At 33.2% G+C, this 15,322-nt stretch overlaps 1 protein-coding gene across 6 annotated transcripts in view; it reads left to right on the top strand.

Moving 5' to 3' along the window:
* Window positions 1-15,322, top strand: part of CARMIL1 (capping protein regulator and myosin 1 linker 1) — a 344,450-nt gene that overhangs the window by 175,026 nt on the left and 154,102 nt on the right. For all 6 annotated transcript variants that reach the window (XM_031946771.1, XM_031946768.1, XM_031946772.1 and 3 more), the window contains exons 6-8: window positions 3,023-3,120; window positions 3,467-3,537; window positions 4,142-4,215. In XM_031946771.1, coding sequence (XP_031802631.1) covers window positions 3,023-3,120; window positions 3,467-3,537; window positions 4,142-4,215 — 243 coding nt within the window. The remainder of the gene's footprint in view (window positions 1-3,022; window positions 3,121-3,466; window positions 3,538-4,141; window positions 4,216-15,322) is intronic.

Here is a 15,322-nt window from a genome sequence, read left to right as displayed (position 1 = left end):
GAAGTCCCAAAGTTGTATAGGTAGGTCAGAAAAAGTAACTGTCTATGATGATCCCCTTGCTTCAAAATGTAATGAAAATGTGTTCTAGCACCCATCAAATACACCTTCAGTAGGATGGCACAATGGAATTTCTGCTCGACATGGTGTCTAAAACTTGGATTTAAATCCTTTCCCTGACATTTATTTAGTAGCAGTGTGACTATGCTATTTAACCTTTGAACCCCTGCTTGACTGTAAAAAGGATGTAATAATATGATTGCTGCAGAATTCAAATGAAATCATGTATACAGAGTGTTTTGCAAATCTAAAAATGTTATGTAGATGACAATTGGTAGATGTGGTAGGATTATTGTCATCAATTGCCTCATCAATAAGATGATAAGACAAGCAAGGAAAAAGCTAGTCATCATTTTACATTGCTTTTACTATAATACATTTTTATAAGGATTGTGTATAATGTCACTAATAATACCAAAAAAAAAAAAAGTCATCCTTCACTAACAGCATGGCAAAAAACTAAAAAGCATATAGCATATGGAAAATGAAAACCTTTTTTGTTTAGATGTGTACAAATGTGGCTAATCTTTGTTTTAGTGGCTACTCTAAATTCTGATTTTCTATTTTTCTTCTCTGTTTTCATTTCTATTCTTTTTTAGTTATTTCATTTTAAAAATTGGCTTTTCCTTCCCTCATTAAGAGAATCCACTATTACTATGCATATTGAATTATAGTGCTATTAAATAACCAGAACATCATTATCATGATCATCACCCAGATGATTGTGAGAATAATAAGAACATCTGAAATTTATATAATGCTTACTTATATGCCAGGTACCCTGCTACATGCTTCCTAATTATTATTTTATTTGATCCTCAGAACAATCTACCTTGGGAGGTAGGGACTATTATTATCCCTATTTATGAGATAATGGAAGCTAACAGAGACTTTGTGCCTAGCTCAGGGCAACATAGTTGCTAATTGCCTAAGGCCAGATTTAATCTTGGAGTCCTTCACTTCATAGGCTCTCCCCACTATACCACCTAACATGAAAAGAATATAGATAACATTCTACTTTGCTGTTACTTTTCCACCTTTTAGGTTTTCTTATGCTTTTTTTTTTTTTTTTTTTTTAGATCTGCTGTCTCTTTTTTTTTTTTGTTGTTTCATTTATTTTTTATCTTTTTTTACTTTTTAACCTAAACTTTATTCCTACTATCAGTGGAAATATGTTTATTGCTAATTATTCTTTTTTGTTGTTATACTGTTTAAGATATTTGCTCTTTCAGGGCTTGTTCTTCCTAATTAAATGTGGTGAATAACATTTTGTTTTTGGTTACACTGCAGTTTTCTGTAGTATGATTGTATTTTTTCTTATTCTTTAAACATGCTTGACTTAATTGACCATAGATAATGTAATAAGTCATTTGTACTTGATGACACATTTGACAGTCTGAAGAATTTTTCATATTTAAAATCAGTGCAGTGCAATGAAGTTAGCTCTATGTTTTCCATAAGCACTGTATTATATATTACTTTATACAAGTTAGAGGTAATATATGTGGAAATAGAAGTTAAAGGAATAGGAGCAAATATAAGTTTGGCTGAGTTATAAATGCTATTAGTAGGTCTGGTGAATTTGAGCAGTTTTTAAAAGAAGAATTTCAAACAATAAATAATTATATGAAAGTCTGTTCCAAATCAATTGGTAGGAAAAACAAATTAAAACCATTCAGAAGTTTCATCTCACATGATGCAAACTGGTAATAATGACAAAAAAATAAGAACAGTCAATAGCCGAAAAAAATGTGGGAAGATAGATACTCTAATATATTATTGGTGAAGTTGTAAATTAGTTCAATTGTTTTAGATACTAATTGGGAATGTTGATTAAAATGTATATATCCTTTGAATCATCAATCTGAGAATATATTCCAGGAAAGTCAAAGACAGAGGAAGGTCTAATAATTTATCAAAATGTTAATAACAATACTTTGTGGCTTCAAAGAATTAAAATAAAATCTGTGCCCACCAATTGGAGAATGACTGAAAAAAAAAGACTGTGCATAAATGGATTGTTGTCTAGTAAACAATAATGCATATAAAGAAAGCACAGAAACCTTAGAAGATAGTTATGGAGTGATAGAGAGTAAAATGAGAAAAATGAAAAGAGTAATGTACACAATGATTATAATAGTCTAGAGGAAAATAACCACTTGACATTATGAATCTTTACCCTACCCTCATATTGATTGTCTTTGATCTGTGGAATATATTATTAAGTATGGGGTTGGGAAGGAAATAGGCAAAAAGTCATGGCAGCTCTATGCTGAGTATGGAAATACTAATGATGAGATTTAAGAACCTGAATAATGATACAATGGGTTTATTTTCTTTACCACTTCAGATTGCTCTGGACCCAGCTATTTTGAAGTCCCAAAACAGAAAAGGCATGGGTTTTTTTCCTTTATTTTTCCTCAATAACTTTCTTATATATCATTAAAACTGTATTTTTCAACCCTAGTTTTCCTGGTAGGCAAGAACTATAAGAGATAAACAAGTTAGCTAAAGCTCCTATGTAGAAGGAAAAGAAAGCTCAGTTGTTTTACTTAATATAGCTAAAGAAACACTCTAGCTTGCCCCTTGATAGAGTATTGTTCCTTTTTTTTAGCACTCTGGCTTCACTTAATAACTAGATTTCATTTATTCTTAATGCCCCAGAACAAGGCACTTTATTTCTCGGTCATTCTGCAAGTGACAACCCAAACTTCCCAAGAAGGTAAATTAGGTCTAGTTATATTACAAACAGAGGTCTTAACTTTACAATTTAATTTTCCATTAGATTCATGAAAATTGTTTCCTTAGCATGTATACAAATATAATTCAATTTAGGAAAGCTGAGGATATGTATAATTTTTCAGGAACACATCTGTTACAGAAAGTACAGTTCATTTCCATAAAATAAACTTTTATGAAAATTGCTTAGGAAATTTGGCTTATGTTCTTTGACATTGTCTTTTAGGAGAATTATGAAAAAAATTGCTATGGAACCCTCAGAAAGACTCACCAATCTCCAAGCGCTTTGGGACAGCCAGACTGTGGCAGAAGTAGGGCCTTGTGGTAAGTAGGCACTCAAATCTGTAAAATTAATCTTAGGTAAAATTCTTCATTCCAGAAAGTTAAATTCTATTCTTAGCAAGTTACTGTAAAGGTGCAATTAGTTTTAACCTGTAATTAACTCAGAGTGAACCTTGATTGGTGGATAAAAATCCTATATTTATGCCTCACTGCAAACTACTCTGTATTTACTTTAACATATGTGGCTTTATCCTGGCTCTGTTTTCCTAGTCTACAAGCTTCTAAATATCAGAAACAGCTTTAAATGCTTAAGATTTTGAATTTTTAAAATTGCATTGTTTAATCACAGTGCTATGATTTTCACTAGTGTTTCAATGAACTGTTTTAGGAGGATTTTCTCAGATGTATGCCTGTGTTTGTGACTGGCTTGGATTTCCATACAGGGAAGAAGTGCAGTGGGTGAGTCCATCTTTCCAAATTTTAATCTAGAATAGGGATTTTAAAATTAGATTTTGTGAACTTTTATGTGTATTAAAATATAATTAATAATTATATTTTAATACAATTTATTTTCTTTATTATTTTATTTTTATTATTATCAAGAAATCTTATCAAGAAACATTATTCTGTGAAAGTGTCCATAGGCTTTACTCGTATGATCAAAGATTTCCAAAAAGTTTTTGTTTATAATGGAATATATATATATATATATATATATATATATATATACATATATATATTTATATATATGTATATATATCTCATATTAGAAATAAAATTTCTATGTATCTGTAGTTTCAGAGGACCTCTTTTGAGAATCATTGTTCTGAGGATAGGTTAAAAATAGGTTTTATTGCTTTCTTCCTTCTCTGTTATCTAATGAAAGCATTTTATCCTCATACAGTGAGGCTTTTCAAATTTCCTAGGATTGATTACCCAGCTGAGCTGAAGAGCCATCCTTTGTCTCTTTTTAAAGAAAACTATTCGTTTCTTTTAACAATTTTTCTTGTGTCCCTGATTATACTTATGAACTATTTAAAAGAGCAAACTATATTTCTTATAGGATGTGGATACTATTTATCTCACCCAAGACACTCGGGAACTGAATTTGCAAGATTTTAGCCATCTTGACCACAGGTATGACTTAACTTCTTTCTAAAAAATTTATTATTTATTTGTTTGTTTGTTAGTTTATTTGCTTATTTTAACATATATTGCTTTATGAATCATGTTGAGAAAAAAAAATCAGAGCAAAAGGGAGAGATAAAAAAAACCAGAAAAAAGAAATGAAACATAGCATGTGTTGATTTACATTCAGTCTCCTTAGTTCTTTTTTATGGAAGCAGATGGCATTTTATATTCAAGGTGTAGTAGGATTGCTTTGAATCACTGAAGCACTGAGAAGAACCAAGTGTTTCATAGTTGATCATTGCAATTCTTGCTGTTATTGTGTACAATGTGTTCCTAGTTCTGCTTGATTCTCTCAGCATCAGTTCATATAAATCTTTCCAGGTCTTTCTAAAATCAGCTTGTTCATCATTTTTTATAGAACAATAATATTCTGTTACCTTCATATGCCACAATTTATTCAGTCAGTCCCCAATTGATGGACATCTACTTGTTTTTCAATTCTTTGATCCACAAAAAGAGCTGCTACAAATATTTTTACACGTGTCAGTCCTTTTCCCTTCTTTGTGATTTCCTTGGGATTCAGACCCAGTAATGGCATTGCTGGGACTAAGGGGATGCACAGTTTTATAGCCCTTTGAGCATAGTTCCAAATTGCTGTCCAGAGTGGTTGGATCATTTCACAACTCCACCAACAATGTATCAGTGTCCCAGTTTTCCCACATCCCTTCCAACATTTAGCATTATCTTTTCCTGTCATCTTAGCCAATCTGGCTTCAGACTTGTCTCAATTTGCATTTCTCTAATCAATATTGATTTAGAATATTTTTTTATATGTCTGTGGATGGCTTTAATTTCATCATCCGAAAACTGTTCATGTCCTTTGGCCATTTATCAATTGAGGAATGACTTGCAGTCTTTCTTTTTCTTTTTTTTTTGCTGAGGCAATTGGGGTTAAGTGACTTGCCCAGGGTCACACAGCTAGGGAATGTTAAGTGACTGAGGTCAAATTTGAACTCAAGACCTCCTGACTTCAGGACTGGTGCTTTATCCACTGAGCCACCTAGCTGCCCCAATAGCAATTGCAAGTCTTGCATATTGCAATTCTTATATATTGGATACAGTTGTTTGTTTATTTTAGAAATGAGACCTTTATCAGAAATATTGGCTATAAAGATTTTTTTCCAGCTTTGTTTCCCTTCCAAATTGTTTTTCCATTGCTGCAGTTCTCTATTAGTACATAATTCATTCTCACAAGAAAGTCCCTTCTTGATAGGAATCAGGGTTAGTCCTAAGATTTTCATAAGCATTGCTTTTAGGGAATCCAATGCTTATAAAAGTTTTCTTCAAAGTAGATGTTCAACTTGATTATTGTAGTTTTGGACAATGTACCAACTTTTTTACATATTCATTTATGTATTAGTTTGGTGCTGTTGAATGTTGTCTATGGTTTTGTTTTTTAAAAATTGTACCCTTGTTACAATTACTCTAGTTAACAAGTTCTTTTTTTTTATATTGCAATTTTTTATTTGAAGATTTATCCAGAGCATTAGCAACTTGTGTCACTAGAAATATATATATTTTTTGCAATAAAGCAATGTGTTGTTCAGGGAACAAAATAAATGTGCCACAAAGTCATAGTGATGTGAAAAAGCATTTAAAGCAAGTTTCTATGATAGAGGCCTCTTCTCTCAACCATAGAGAACTGAGTCACATTTATGAAAGCCATTTCACAACTGATAAATTAGCAAAAGATATGAATAGTTTTTTTTTTTTAAGAAATAATGAAAACTATCTAAAGCCATATAAAGATGCTCTAACTCATTACTGATTGGTGAAATACAAATTAAAACAATTTTGAGATACTACCTCATGCTTATTACATTAGCTAATGGGACAGAAAAAGAATATAACAAATGATGGTTAGGATGTGGGAAAAAATGAGACATAAATATGTTAATGGAGGAATTGTGATTCATTCTGTAGAACAATTTGGAACCAAGCCAAAAGAAGCATAAAACCATGCATAACCTTTGACTTAATGTTCTACTAATTATGTATCCACAAATGGGGGGAAAAAGGACTATATAGGTAAAAATATTTTTAGTTGCTCTTTTCTGAGAGCAAGGATTTGCAAATTGAGGAGATGTCCATCAATTGAGGAATGGAAGAATAAATTGTGGCATGTGATTATGATGGAATAGTATTGTGCTATAAGATATAATGAGCAGGATGCTCTCAGAAAAGAGTTAACAAGTTCTTTAAAATTATCACCTTCTTTGTAATTAACAAACTAAACTTTGGAACTAATTTTCCTTTTTTAAGGAACCTAAAAAAGTAATTTTCATAGAGTGTGTATGTTTGTGTGATTGTATGTGAATACTTCCCCACCAGTTCCATTATTACTTGGCACCATGTGTCAGACTTATGATAGAGGGGTGTTTTACCAGTAGCCAGAGCTCAAAGTTGTAAAATAGTATTGCTTGTTTCTATAGCATATATATAAGTGAAGTCTGGTTTCCAAGGCTGGTCCACAAATTTTTTTTTTAATTAGTTGAAACATATTACTCTTTCCTCCAACCATTTACTGTCAGTTGGGTGCTGCGCTGGGTGGAACACTGGCCCTAGAGTCAAAAAGAACTAAATTTAAATCTGAACACTTAGGAGCAACTTTGAAAATCTGGTACATATAATATACTTAGAATTTGCATAATACTGTCTGGTTTGCAAATAATTTTAAATAGATTTTTGTTTGATTCTTACAGCACCTCTATGTAGTAGGTATTCATTTTAGTTTTTTTTTTTAATAATAGCTTTTTATTTCAAAATACATGTAAAGATAATTTTCAACATGTAAAAGTTTGTGTTCCAAAGTTTTCTTCCTTCCTAACCCCCACCTTCTCCCAGAGATAGCAGGTAATCCAATATATATTAAACATGTGCAGTTATTCTCTACATATTTCCATATTTATCATGCTGCACAACAAAAATCAGGTGAAAAAGGAAAAAAATGAGAAAGAAAAAAAGCAAGTAAACAACAAAAAAAGTGAAAATACTGTGCTGTGATTCACATTCAGTCCCCATAGTCCTCTCTCTGGATGCAGATGGCTCTCTCCATCACAATTCTACTTTGAATTGGCTTGAATCACCTCCTTGTTGAAAAGAGCCACGTCCATCAGAGTTGATCATCACATAATCTTGTTGCTGTGTACAATGTTCTCCTGGTTCTACTCACTTCACTTAGCATTAGTTCATGTAAGTCTATTCAGGCTTCTTTGAAATTATCCTGCTGATCATTTCTTATAGAACAATCATATCCCATAAAATTCATATACCATAACTTATTCAGCCATTTTCCAACTGATGGGTATCTACTCAGTTTTTAGGCTTGTTTTTCAGATGAGGAAACAGACACTAAGTGGGTAAATGATGTAGTGATATAGCTAGGAAGTGTCTGAAGTAGTATTTGAATCTATGTTTTTCTGATTTTAAGTGGTTTCAAAATTAAATAAAAACGAACCCGTGTGGCACCTTTTGATTCAGAAAATCATAAGTTAACATTAACCATGTTGTATTTTATTTGTAAAATTTTTGTTCAATGTTTCTCAATTATAGTTTTTGAGGGGGTAGGCATTTGGGGTTAAGTGACTTGACCAACATCACACAGCAAGTAAGTATCTGAGGCTGGATTTGAAATCAGGTCTCCTGAGGAGAGTCAGTGTTCCATTCATTCTGGCACTTAGTTGCCCCAATTACATTATAGTCTGGTTTCAGCTTATGGTTTCAGTCCATAACTTGGACATTTCTGCTGTAGTTTATCTACCATACCAGAAATTAAACCTTTCCTTCCTTATACATACAGATAAATATCAGGGGAAAACTAGTTTTCCAACATAGTTGCACATAAATATCTCATGTGATAAAATTATAAAATGTGTTACAAGTAAAAATATAATAATGAAAGAATACTGAACTTGGAATCAAAACTTGGAGCTCCTTCTTCCAGATTAATTACCAGTTCTAATATTTTGAACCTCAGTTTTTTAATATATAAAATTGGGATCATACCATACTACCTACATCACAGGGTTGTTGTGATGCACCTACTTTGTCAAGTACAGACTATTCTATAGAATATAATTCTTATTAATAATTAAAAGTACTTGTGATTCTTATAGATTCTGAGAAATTTGGATTTATATTTAAAATTTATAAATAGCCTACTTGTACAAAATAGTTTTCACTCTCATTGGGAATGATGAGAGAAAAACCTGAGTGTAACCTCTGCTACTTAAGCTAGAGCTAACTTTCTTAACTTTTTTTCTATCATGGCAGTTTTGTGAAGCCCTTTTTCAAAAAAGTATTTTTAAATCCCTATGATAAAAGACATGGGACTGCAAAGGAAATAAGTTACAAAGAAATAAATTTATGTGTGGATATACACTTCATGTATACATGTATGTACAAGTTCACAATCTGACATCCCCAGGTTAAGAAGTCCTGAAGCAGAGAAATAGTTGATGATTATTAACTTTCACTTTGTCACTGAAAGAAAAGAGCATATCATACTACCACTTACCATCTGAACTCTACCAAGAGAAACTCCTTCCTATGATATCAGATTATCATACTACCTTGTTTTGTCAGGAGGGTCATTCCCCCCATTTAACTAAAAAATATATATAGTTCTACAGATGTTACTTGCGCCAGATAATTTGCTTTTACCACTCTAGAATTTTCCAGGAGATTTATTACTAATTATTATACTTCTCATTTGTTATTTTGTTTTCCACTCATTTCTTGGTAATGATACTGTTCTTATGTTTGCCATATTTCTCTTTTTTCTAATCTTATTTATTTAATATTTTCCCCTGTTAGATATAAAACAATTTCTTTACCATTTTTAAAAATTTTGAGTTCCAGATTCTCTCCTTTATCCCTGTCCTCTAGCCCCAATTAAGAAACCACGTGAGAAGTTTTGCAAAACATTTCCATAAAAGTCATGTAGAAAATATAAATCTCCCAACCTAATAAAAAAAAAATCCTCAAGAAAAATAAAGAGGAAAGAGAGAAAATAAAAAGGAAGGAGTATTTGAGAAATAAGACCTTATCAGAGAAACTTGCTTTAAAATTCTTTTCAAAATTACTATTGCTAACTGTATCTCCCCATCCCCCCATCATTTATTCTATTCTCTCCCTCTATTTACTCTGCCCGTCCTCAAAAGTGTTTTGCTACTGACCATTCTCTTCCCCATATGTCCTTTCTTTTATCACCCTCTCCCCTTCCCACATCCTATTCCCCTCTTATTTTTCTACAGAGCAAGACAGATTTCTATATCCATATTGGTTGTACATGTTATTTCTTCTTTAAGCTAATTCTAATAAAGGTTTGGTTCACTCCCTTAACTTTTCCTCTCCCTCTTTTTCTCTACTGGAAAAATCTTTTCTTTACTCTTTTTTTTATGGCAGATAATTTATACTGTTCCACTTCTCCCTTTCCCTTTCTCCTAGTGCATTCCTCTTCCCCCTTAATTTTATTGTCTTTTTTATATATTATCCCTTAATATTCAACTCACACCTGTGTCCTCTATCTCCATATTGCATCAAGTTGCCATAATAATAAGAAAGTTCTAGTGAGTTACAAGAATCATCCTCCTAAGTAGGAATGTAAGCATATAAACTTTATTAAGTCCCTTATGATATTCCTTTCCTGATTACTTCTTTATGCTTCTTCTAAGTCCTGTATTAGAAAATCATATTTTTCATTCAGCTTTGGTCTGTTCATCAAGAATGTTTGAAAATCCTCTATTTCATTGAATGTCCACCTTTTCCTCTGAAGGATTATACTTAGTTTTGCTGGGTAAGTAGTTTTGCTTGATTACAATCCTAGTTCTATTTTTTTCCTGAATATCATTTTCCAAGCCCTCTGCTCCTTTAATGTAGAAGCTGCTAAATCTTGTGTTATTCTGAATGTGGCTCCAATATACTTGAGTTGTTTCTTTTTGGAAGCTTATGATATTTTCTCCTTGACTTGGGAGTTCAGTATGGTTACCGATTCAGAGGTTCCACCTTGGTGATGCTGGAGCCTGGGCTGGGGCTGGGGCAGGGGCAGGCTGGTACCACCTGCACTGGGATTGCATGCTGGGCTCCCATTCTGGTTCTATAGACTATTTCTGGTGACCTTCCAAGTCCTCTTTGGTGTCTCTGAGCTGAGAGGTCTGGAAATACTGCTGCTTTGCTAGCATTGTGGCCAGGGCCGGGACTGAGTCTGAACTGGATCTGGGGCTGAGCTGATAGCCTGCACCAGGTCTATCTGCTGGACTCCCATCCTGATGTCAAAGACTTTTCTACTGTGCTACTAAGTTGCCTTCACTTGAAAAATGTTCTCTGTCTTTTTGGATGTTCTGATGCCCTAAAATTATAGAGACATTATTTAAAGAACTTTGGAGCAGAGTGGGGAAGATGTTGGATGAGTTCTTGCCTTTACTCTGCCATCTTGGCTCTACTCTCTTTTTTCTAAAGAAGGTATTCTCTAGCCTGAGTTTCTTAATCAAGGGTCCATGAAATTGTTTTGGTTTTAATAAATTGATAACTATTTTATTAGAATGGTTTTATAATCCTATATATTTTATTTTATGCATTTAAAAATATTATTCTGGGAGAGGGTTTGTAGACTTCATTAGTCTGTCCAAAGTGTTCCATGCAAAGGTGTTCTAGAGCCAGTTTGAACTGGCTCACAAGAACTAAATGCCAAATTTTTAGGATGAACATTTCTATCTTGGAAATGAGCAAATGCTTCAAATCAGGGTTTGATTTGTTTTGTTTACTATCAAGACTTGATAAAAGGTTGGGGAAAATGTTAATACTCCAGAGTAAGCCTAAAAGTGTGTTGTGTATAAGTTTTTCCTAAGAAAGCCAGTTGTTTAACCATTTGTGAACACTACCCTTGAGTTCAGATTTTAAATTATTTTCTTATAGATTTGTGCAGAAGTGCTTAATTATGGAGAGTTTCACAAATTTTGTTTAATTTCTTAAAGAGATGCTAAATGTGCACACACTCCCATTATATATAAGAGAGAGAGAAGTGGGGAATATTATCATGGGATTTGTAAAATACATGAGAGGATATATAGCTCAATCTTTATATTTTATTGAAGAAAAAGCTTTATTGATTGAAACAGACAAATTCTATATTAGGTTATATATTTATAAATGACCTATACTTCATATATTTCCTTTCTTGTTTTTTTAAAGCATTTATTCACCAAATATCTTGTCTGTCTTCTGCTTTATTACAAGGCATTCTGTTATATACTTAATTTTTTTTCTTCAGTAGATTCTGAGTTCCCTTGACAGCAGGATGTACTTCAGTTTGTCTTTGTATACTGAGTACATTACAAATTTCCTGGCACAAAGTGAGGTCTCAATAAATGTTTATTAAATGAAGATTGGATACCATAATAACCCTTAAAGAATTGTGTAGGTGAGTCAAGGAGATAAGACATGTACATTTATACTACAATCATTCTGATTCATTCTCATAGATATTCCTCTTCTTTGTCTATACAATATAGCTTTTAAATATACTAATTCTAGGTGGCTTCTGAAAGCTCTGCACATAATTAGATCTTAGATTTTGAACTAGAAGAGAACTCAAGGGTATTTTTAATGCAACTCCTCTTTTTACAGATTAGAAAACCAAGGATCAGGACATTAAATTACATGACTTACTCAAGGTCAGATGGGTAGTAAGTATTAAAGTTGGGATGGTGATAATGATGATAGTATGCATTTAGATAACAGCTTTAAGGTTTGTTCCTCACCACAACCCTGTGAGACAGGAACCAACTAAGCAAGTAAAATAGATACTTTTTATTATTCCTTTTTTACAAATAAGGAAATGGAAGCAGAGAGAGTTTAAGCAATTTACCCAATAAGTGTCAGAGTCAGTAAGTGTCAGAGTTCAGATTTGAACTTGAGGCTTCCTGAGTTCACATTATGTTCTCTATCAACAAAAATCTTCCCCAGTTATATAAGAAGATTTAGATTTATTCTGTGATCAAATCTGAGTGCTCAGCATCTCCCTCCAGGAGTGTGTATGTATATGTGCGTATTGTTTGTGAGTTTGTTTTTAGTGTGTCCTTTCTATTTTAGTTGGATCATTAGTTTTGTTGTCTTATTTGATTTAGATTATTTTAATTAGATTCTAAGGAAGAAAATATTGATCTTGTTTTACATTTTCCTCCCTCTGTACTGGGTTCTTTGTCAGTTGAAAGATACTCTAGTATGAGGATGATAGTGAGATAGTTAGATCTTTTCATCCCTGTTAACTATCCCTTATTCCTGATAAGCAAGAAATATTTAGAAAAATAACAACCTACCTGTCTGTGATGTCCCAATTTTAAAATGTATGTCCTTCCATGTTGTTTGAGTTTAGGTATTGGTGGGTCACCAGGAGGTATTCCTTGCAAAGCTTCTGCTATAAATTACCCACAGGAAATCCTAAATTACTATGAGTTGTCATTTTAAAATGTTATTACACTATAATTTGAAGTGGCAGAGGATTATGGGGAGAGGCAGTAGGGTGATGAGGGGGAATATATAGCTTTTAATGCATCGATTTCTCTTGTTTTTAGATTTTAAGAGCAGCTAGTCTCATCAATCCTCCAAAGACTCAGATATGCATCATTGGGTTTAAACTTGGCTCATAGGAGCCCTGCCAGCAGCTTTTTGCAGACTACTGATGTATCATCATATTTCTTATCCATCAAGGTGACATTCTTGATTTTGATGCTATCCACAGACAGAGTTTGGGTTATACTCAGCAAGGTTGTTCTAAGGACATTGGTGTACTTTTTTCCCCAATGTAAACTTCATCTTTTTATTCCTATTCTCAGGGGAACAGTGAATTGTTCTGTATTTGACAGTGGGATCACAAGTTAAGAGCCTTAGATGCTGCTCTCATCCCATAGCATTAGAGATTATCCATCATGACCCCTTATTCTGGAGATGAAAGAAAGATCATGTTCTATAGAGATAAAGGTGATTTTCCCTGGATCAGAGAATAGGTAATGGTCAGTGCCAAAATCTAGCTCTCCAAACTCCCAGTCCAATGTTGTTTCTGGTTCACTGTGTTGCCATTGAATATCTGTGGGAATTATTTTCCTCCTTGAAATGATTATATTATTCTCATCATTCACATCGTGCTGTGTAGTGCTGAGTTGATATTTGTTCAGTGTTTGGATTTGGTTGCTTGTAAGGCAGCCGCACTTGTCCATTACAATGAAGAAATAAGTCTGTACACACAAGTTCTCTTTTATCTTTTCTATTTTTAATGTTAAAGAGAAAAAGTATCCAAATTATTCACAGAAAGTTTGCTGGATATGTGTCTTTCAGTGATATTTTCACCAGAAGGAACCATTTTATTGTATGTATGAAGGATATGAAAATCTGTAAAGCATTGATGTGGCTCTATGTTTTGACAAAACATACATCACTGCTTATTTTGGATCAAAAAATTTTGTTCCTAATGAATTCTCCTGGATCCTTTACTTCTTGCATAAAGATATCATTAGTTTTCACGTCTTCAACTGAAGGACAGAGGAGAGAGTGAGTAGGTGACTTGTATTTAACATGAAGAATGGGTCTGAATGAGTCCTATGTGGAAAATTATAATGTTCTCATTGGTTTTTTGGAGGTCTCTGAGCAGCCTTCCTTTCAGTAGAGTAATCACAAGAATAGCCAGTTGTTAAAATCCAAAGTCTTTATTTTCTTCTTCACCATCTACTTTCCTTGCCTGGGGTCCTGGGCTAGCTTTCTTGGAGGCCTTCCGGAGTCTTGGTTTCAGAGAAGAAGCTAAGTAGGACAGGACTGACACCAAGGTGGTATGAGATGGAGGGAATGAATCTGGCTCTGCCTCCCTTCCAAGTCTGTCTCTGGCTCTGACTCAGGCTGAGTTTGTCTCAGCTTTATATGCTGTACACTGAGTATAAACCAATCATTATATCACTCAGAAATCATTATTTGTTGTAAGATTAAATCAATCATATTGAACTTGGAGAACTATTAATCACCATGCTAAACTAGATAACCATTGTCTCATCAATTCCACTGAATTAGTACCTTATAAGAATCCTTGTTTCAAGTACAGAGTTCTGGCTCATAACAGAAAATCCCAAATAGATCAGATCATGGAGAACATAAAAGTAGAGAAGGGTTCATTCATTGTTAGATTTTTTATAATTTTTGCCAGCTTGTTTTAAATTTTTTGAAAAAAAAATAGTAATATAGTCATTATTGGGGAAGCAATTTCAAAACACTGCAACAACAACACTATTAAGTTGTTTTTTTCTTTATCTTAAATCAGAAACCCTTAACCATCTTAAATCAGATTTTTTTCACTTCCCTCTTACTATAAATAGGGATGGAATACTGTAGTCATCCATTTCTATGAAGATAAAAGCTTGTCAATTGTGTTTCCTTTATGGTGGTCTAACAACAAGTGAGTGGACCAAAGAAAAGTCTGGCAGGGTTATTATATGCTCTTCTCCCAGAAGAACTATGTTTTTTCCATAAATCAGTGGGCATTTGTTTTCTTAATCTGATAAATTGGAGTGGATAGAGAGCTGGACCTGAAGTCAGTAAAACCTGAGTTTCAGTCCTTCCTTAGACACTTGGTAGCTCTGTGATTTTAAACAAGTCATTATTTTTTCTGAATAAATCATGCTGTTTTTAAAATTTTCTAAATTTTAGGTCAGAAAAGGGGTTCATAAAGAAAGTCTGGTTCATTTGGTATCCTCAGGGTAGTTATGGTTTGTTTTCCGTTTTTGTGCTGAATTCTTAGCCAGTGACTCTGACTTTGCTCTTGTGCCTCATTAACAAAACAAGTTCTACCTCACTACATTCTTTTCATATTTGGCACAATCTTTTAAGTTCCTCTGTCTTTATACAGGAAGGAGCTTTGAGGAAGTAAGGAAGATAATATATCCCTGGGCAGATAAGTCATGATGACTCAGGACTACTCAGTATTATGGTGTCATTCAGACACTCATTTTAAGGAATCAATAGTAACACCATTTTGATAGTACCGACTTTTGTTGACCTGTTGGGAATACGA

Source organism: Sarcophilus harrisii, chromosome 1 (assembly GCF_902635505.1).
Source record: "Sarcophilus harrisii chromosome 1, mSarHar1.11, whole genome shotgun sequence".
NCBI lineage: Eukaryota > Metazoa > Chordata > Mammalia > Dasyuromorphia > Dasyuridae > Sarcophilus > Sarcophilus harrisii.
Note: the sequence above shows the minus strand (reverse complement) of the source record. Positions and strands in the feature narration are given on the sequence as shown.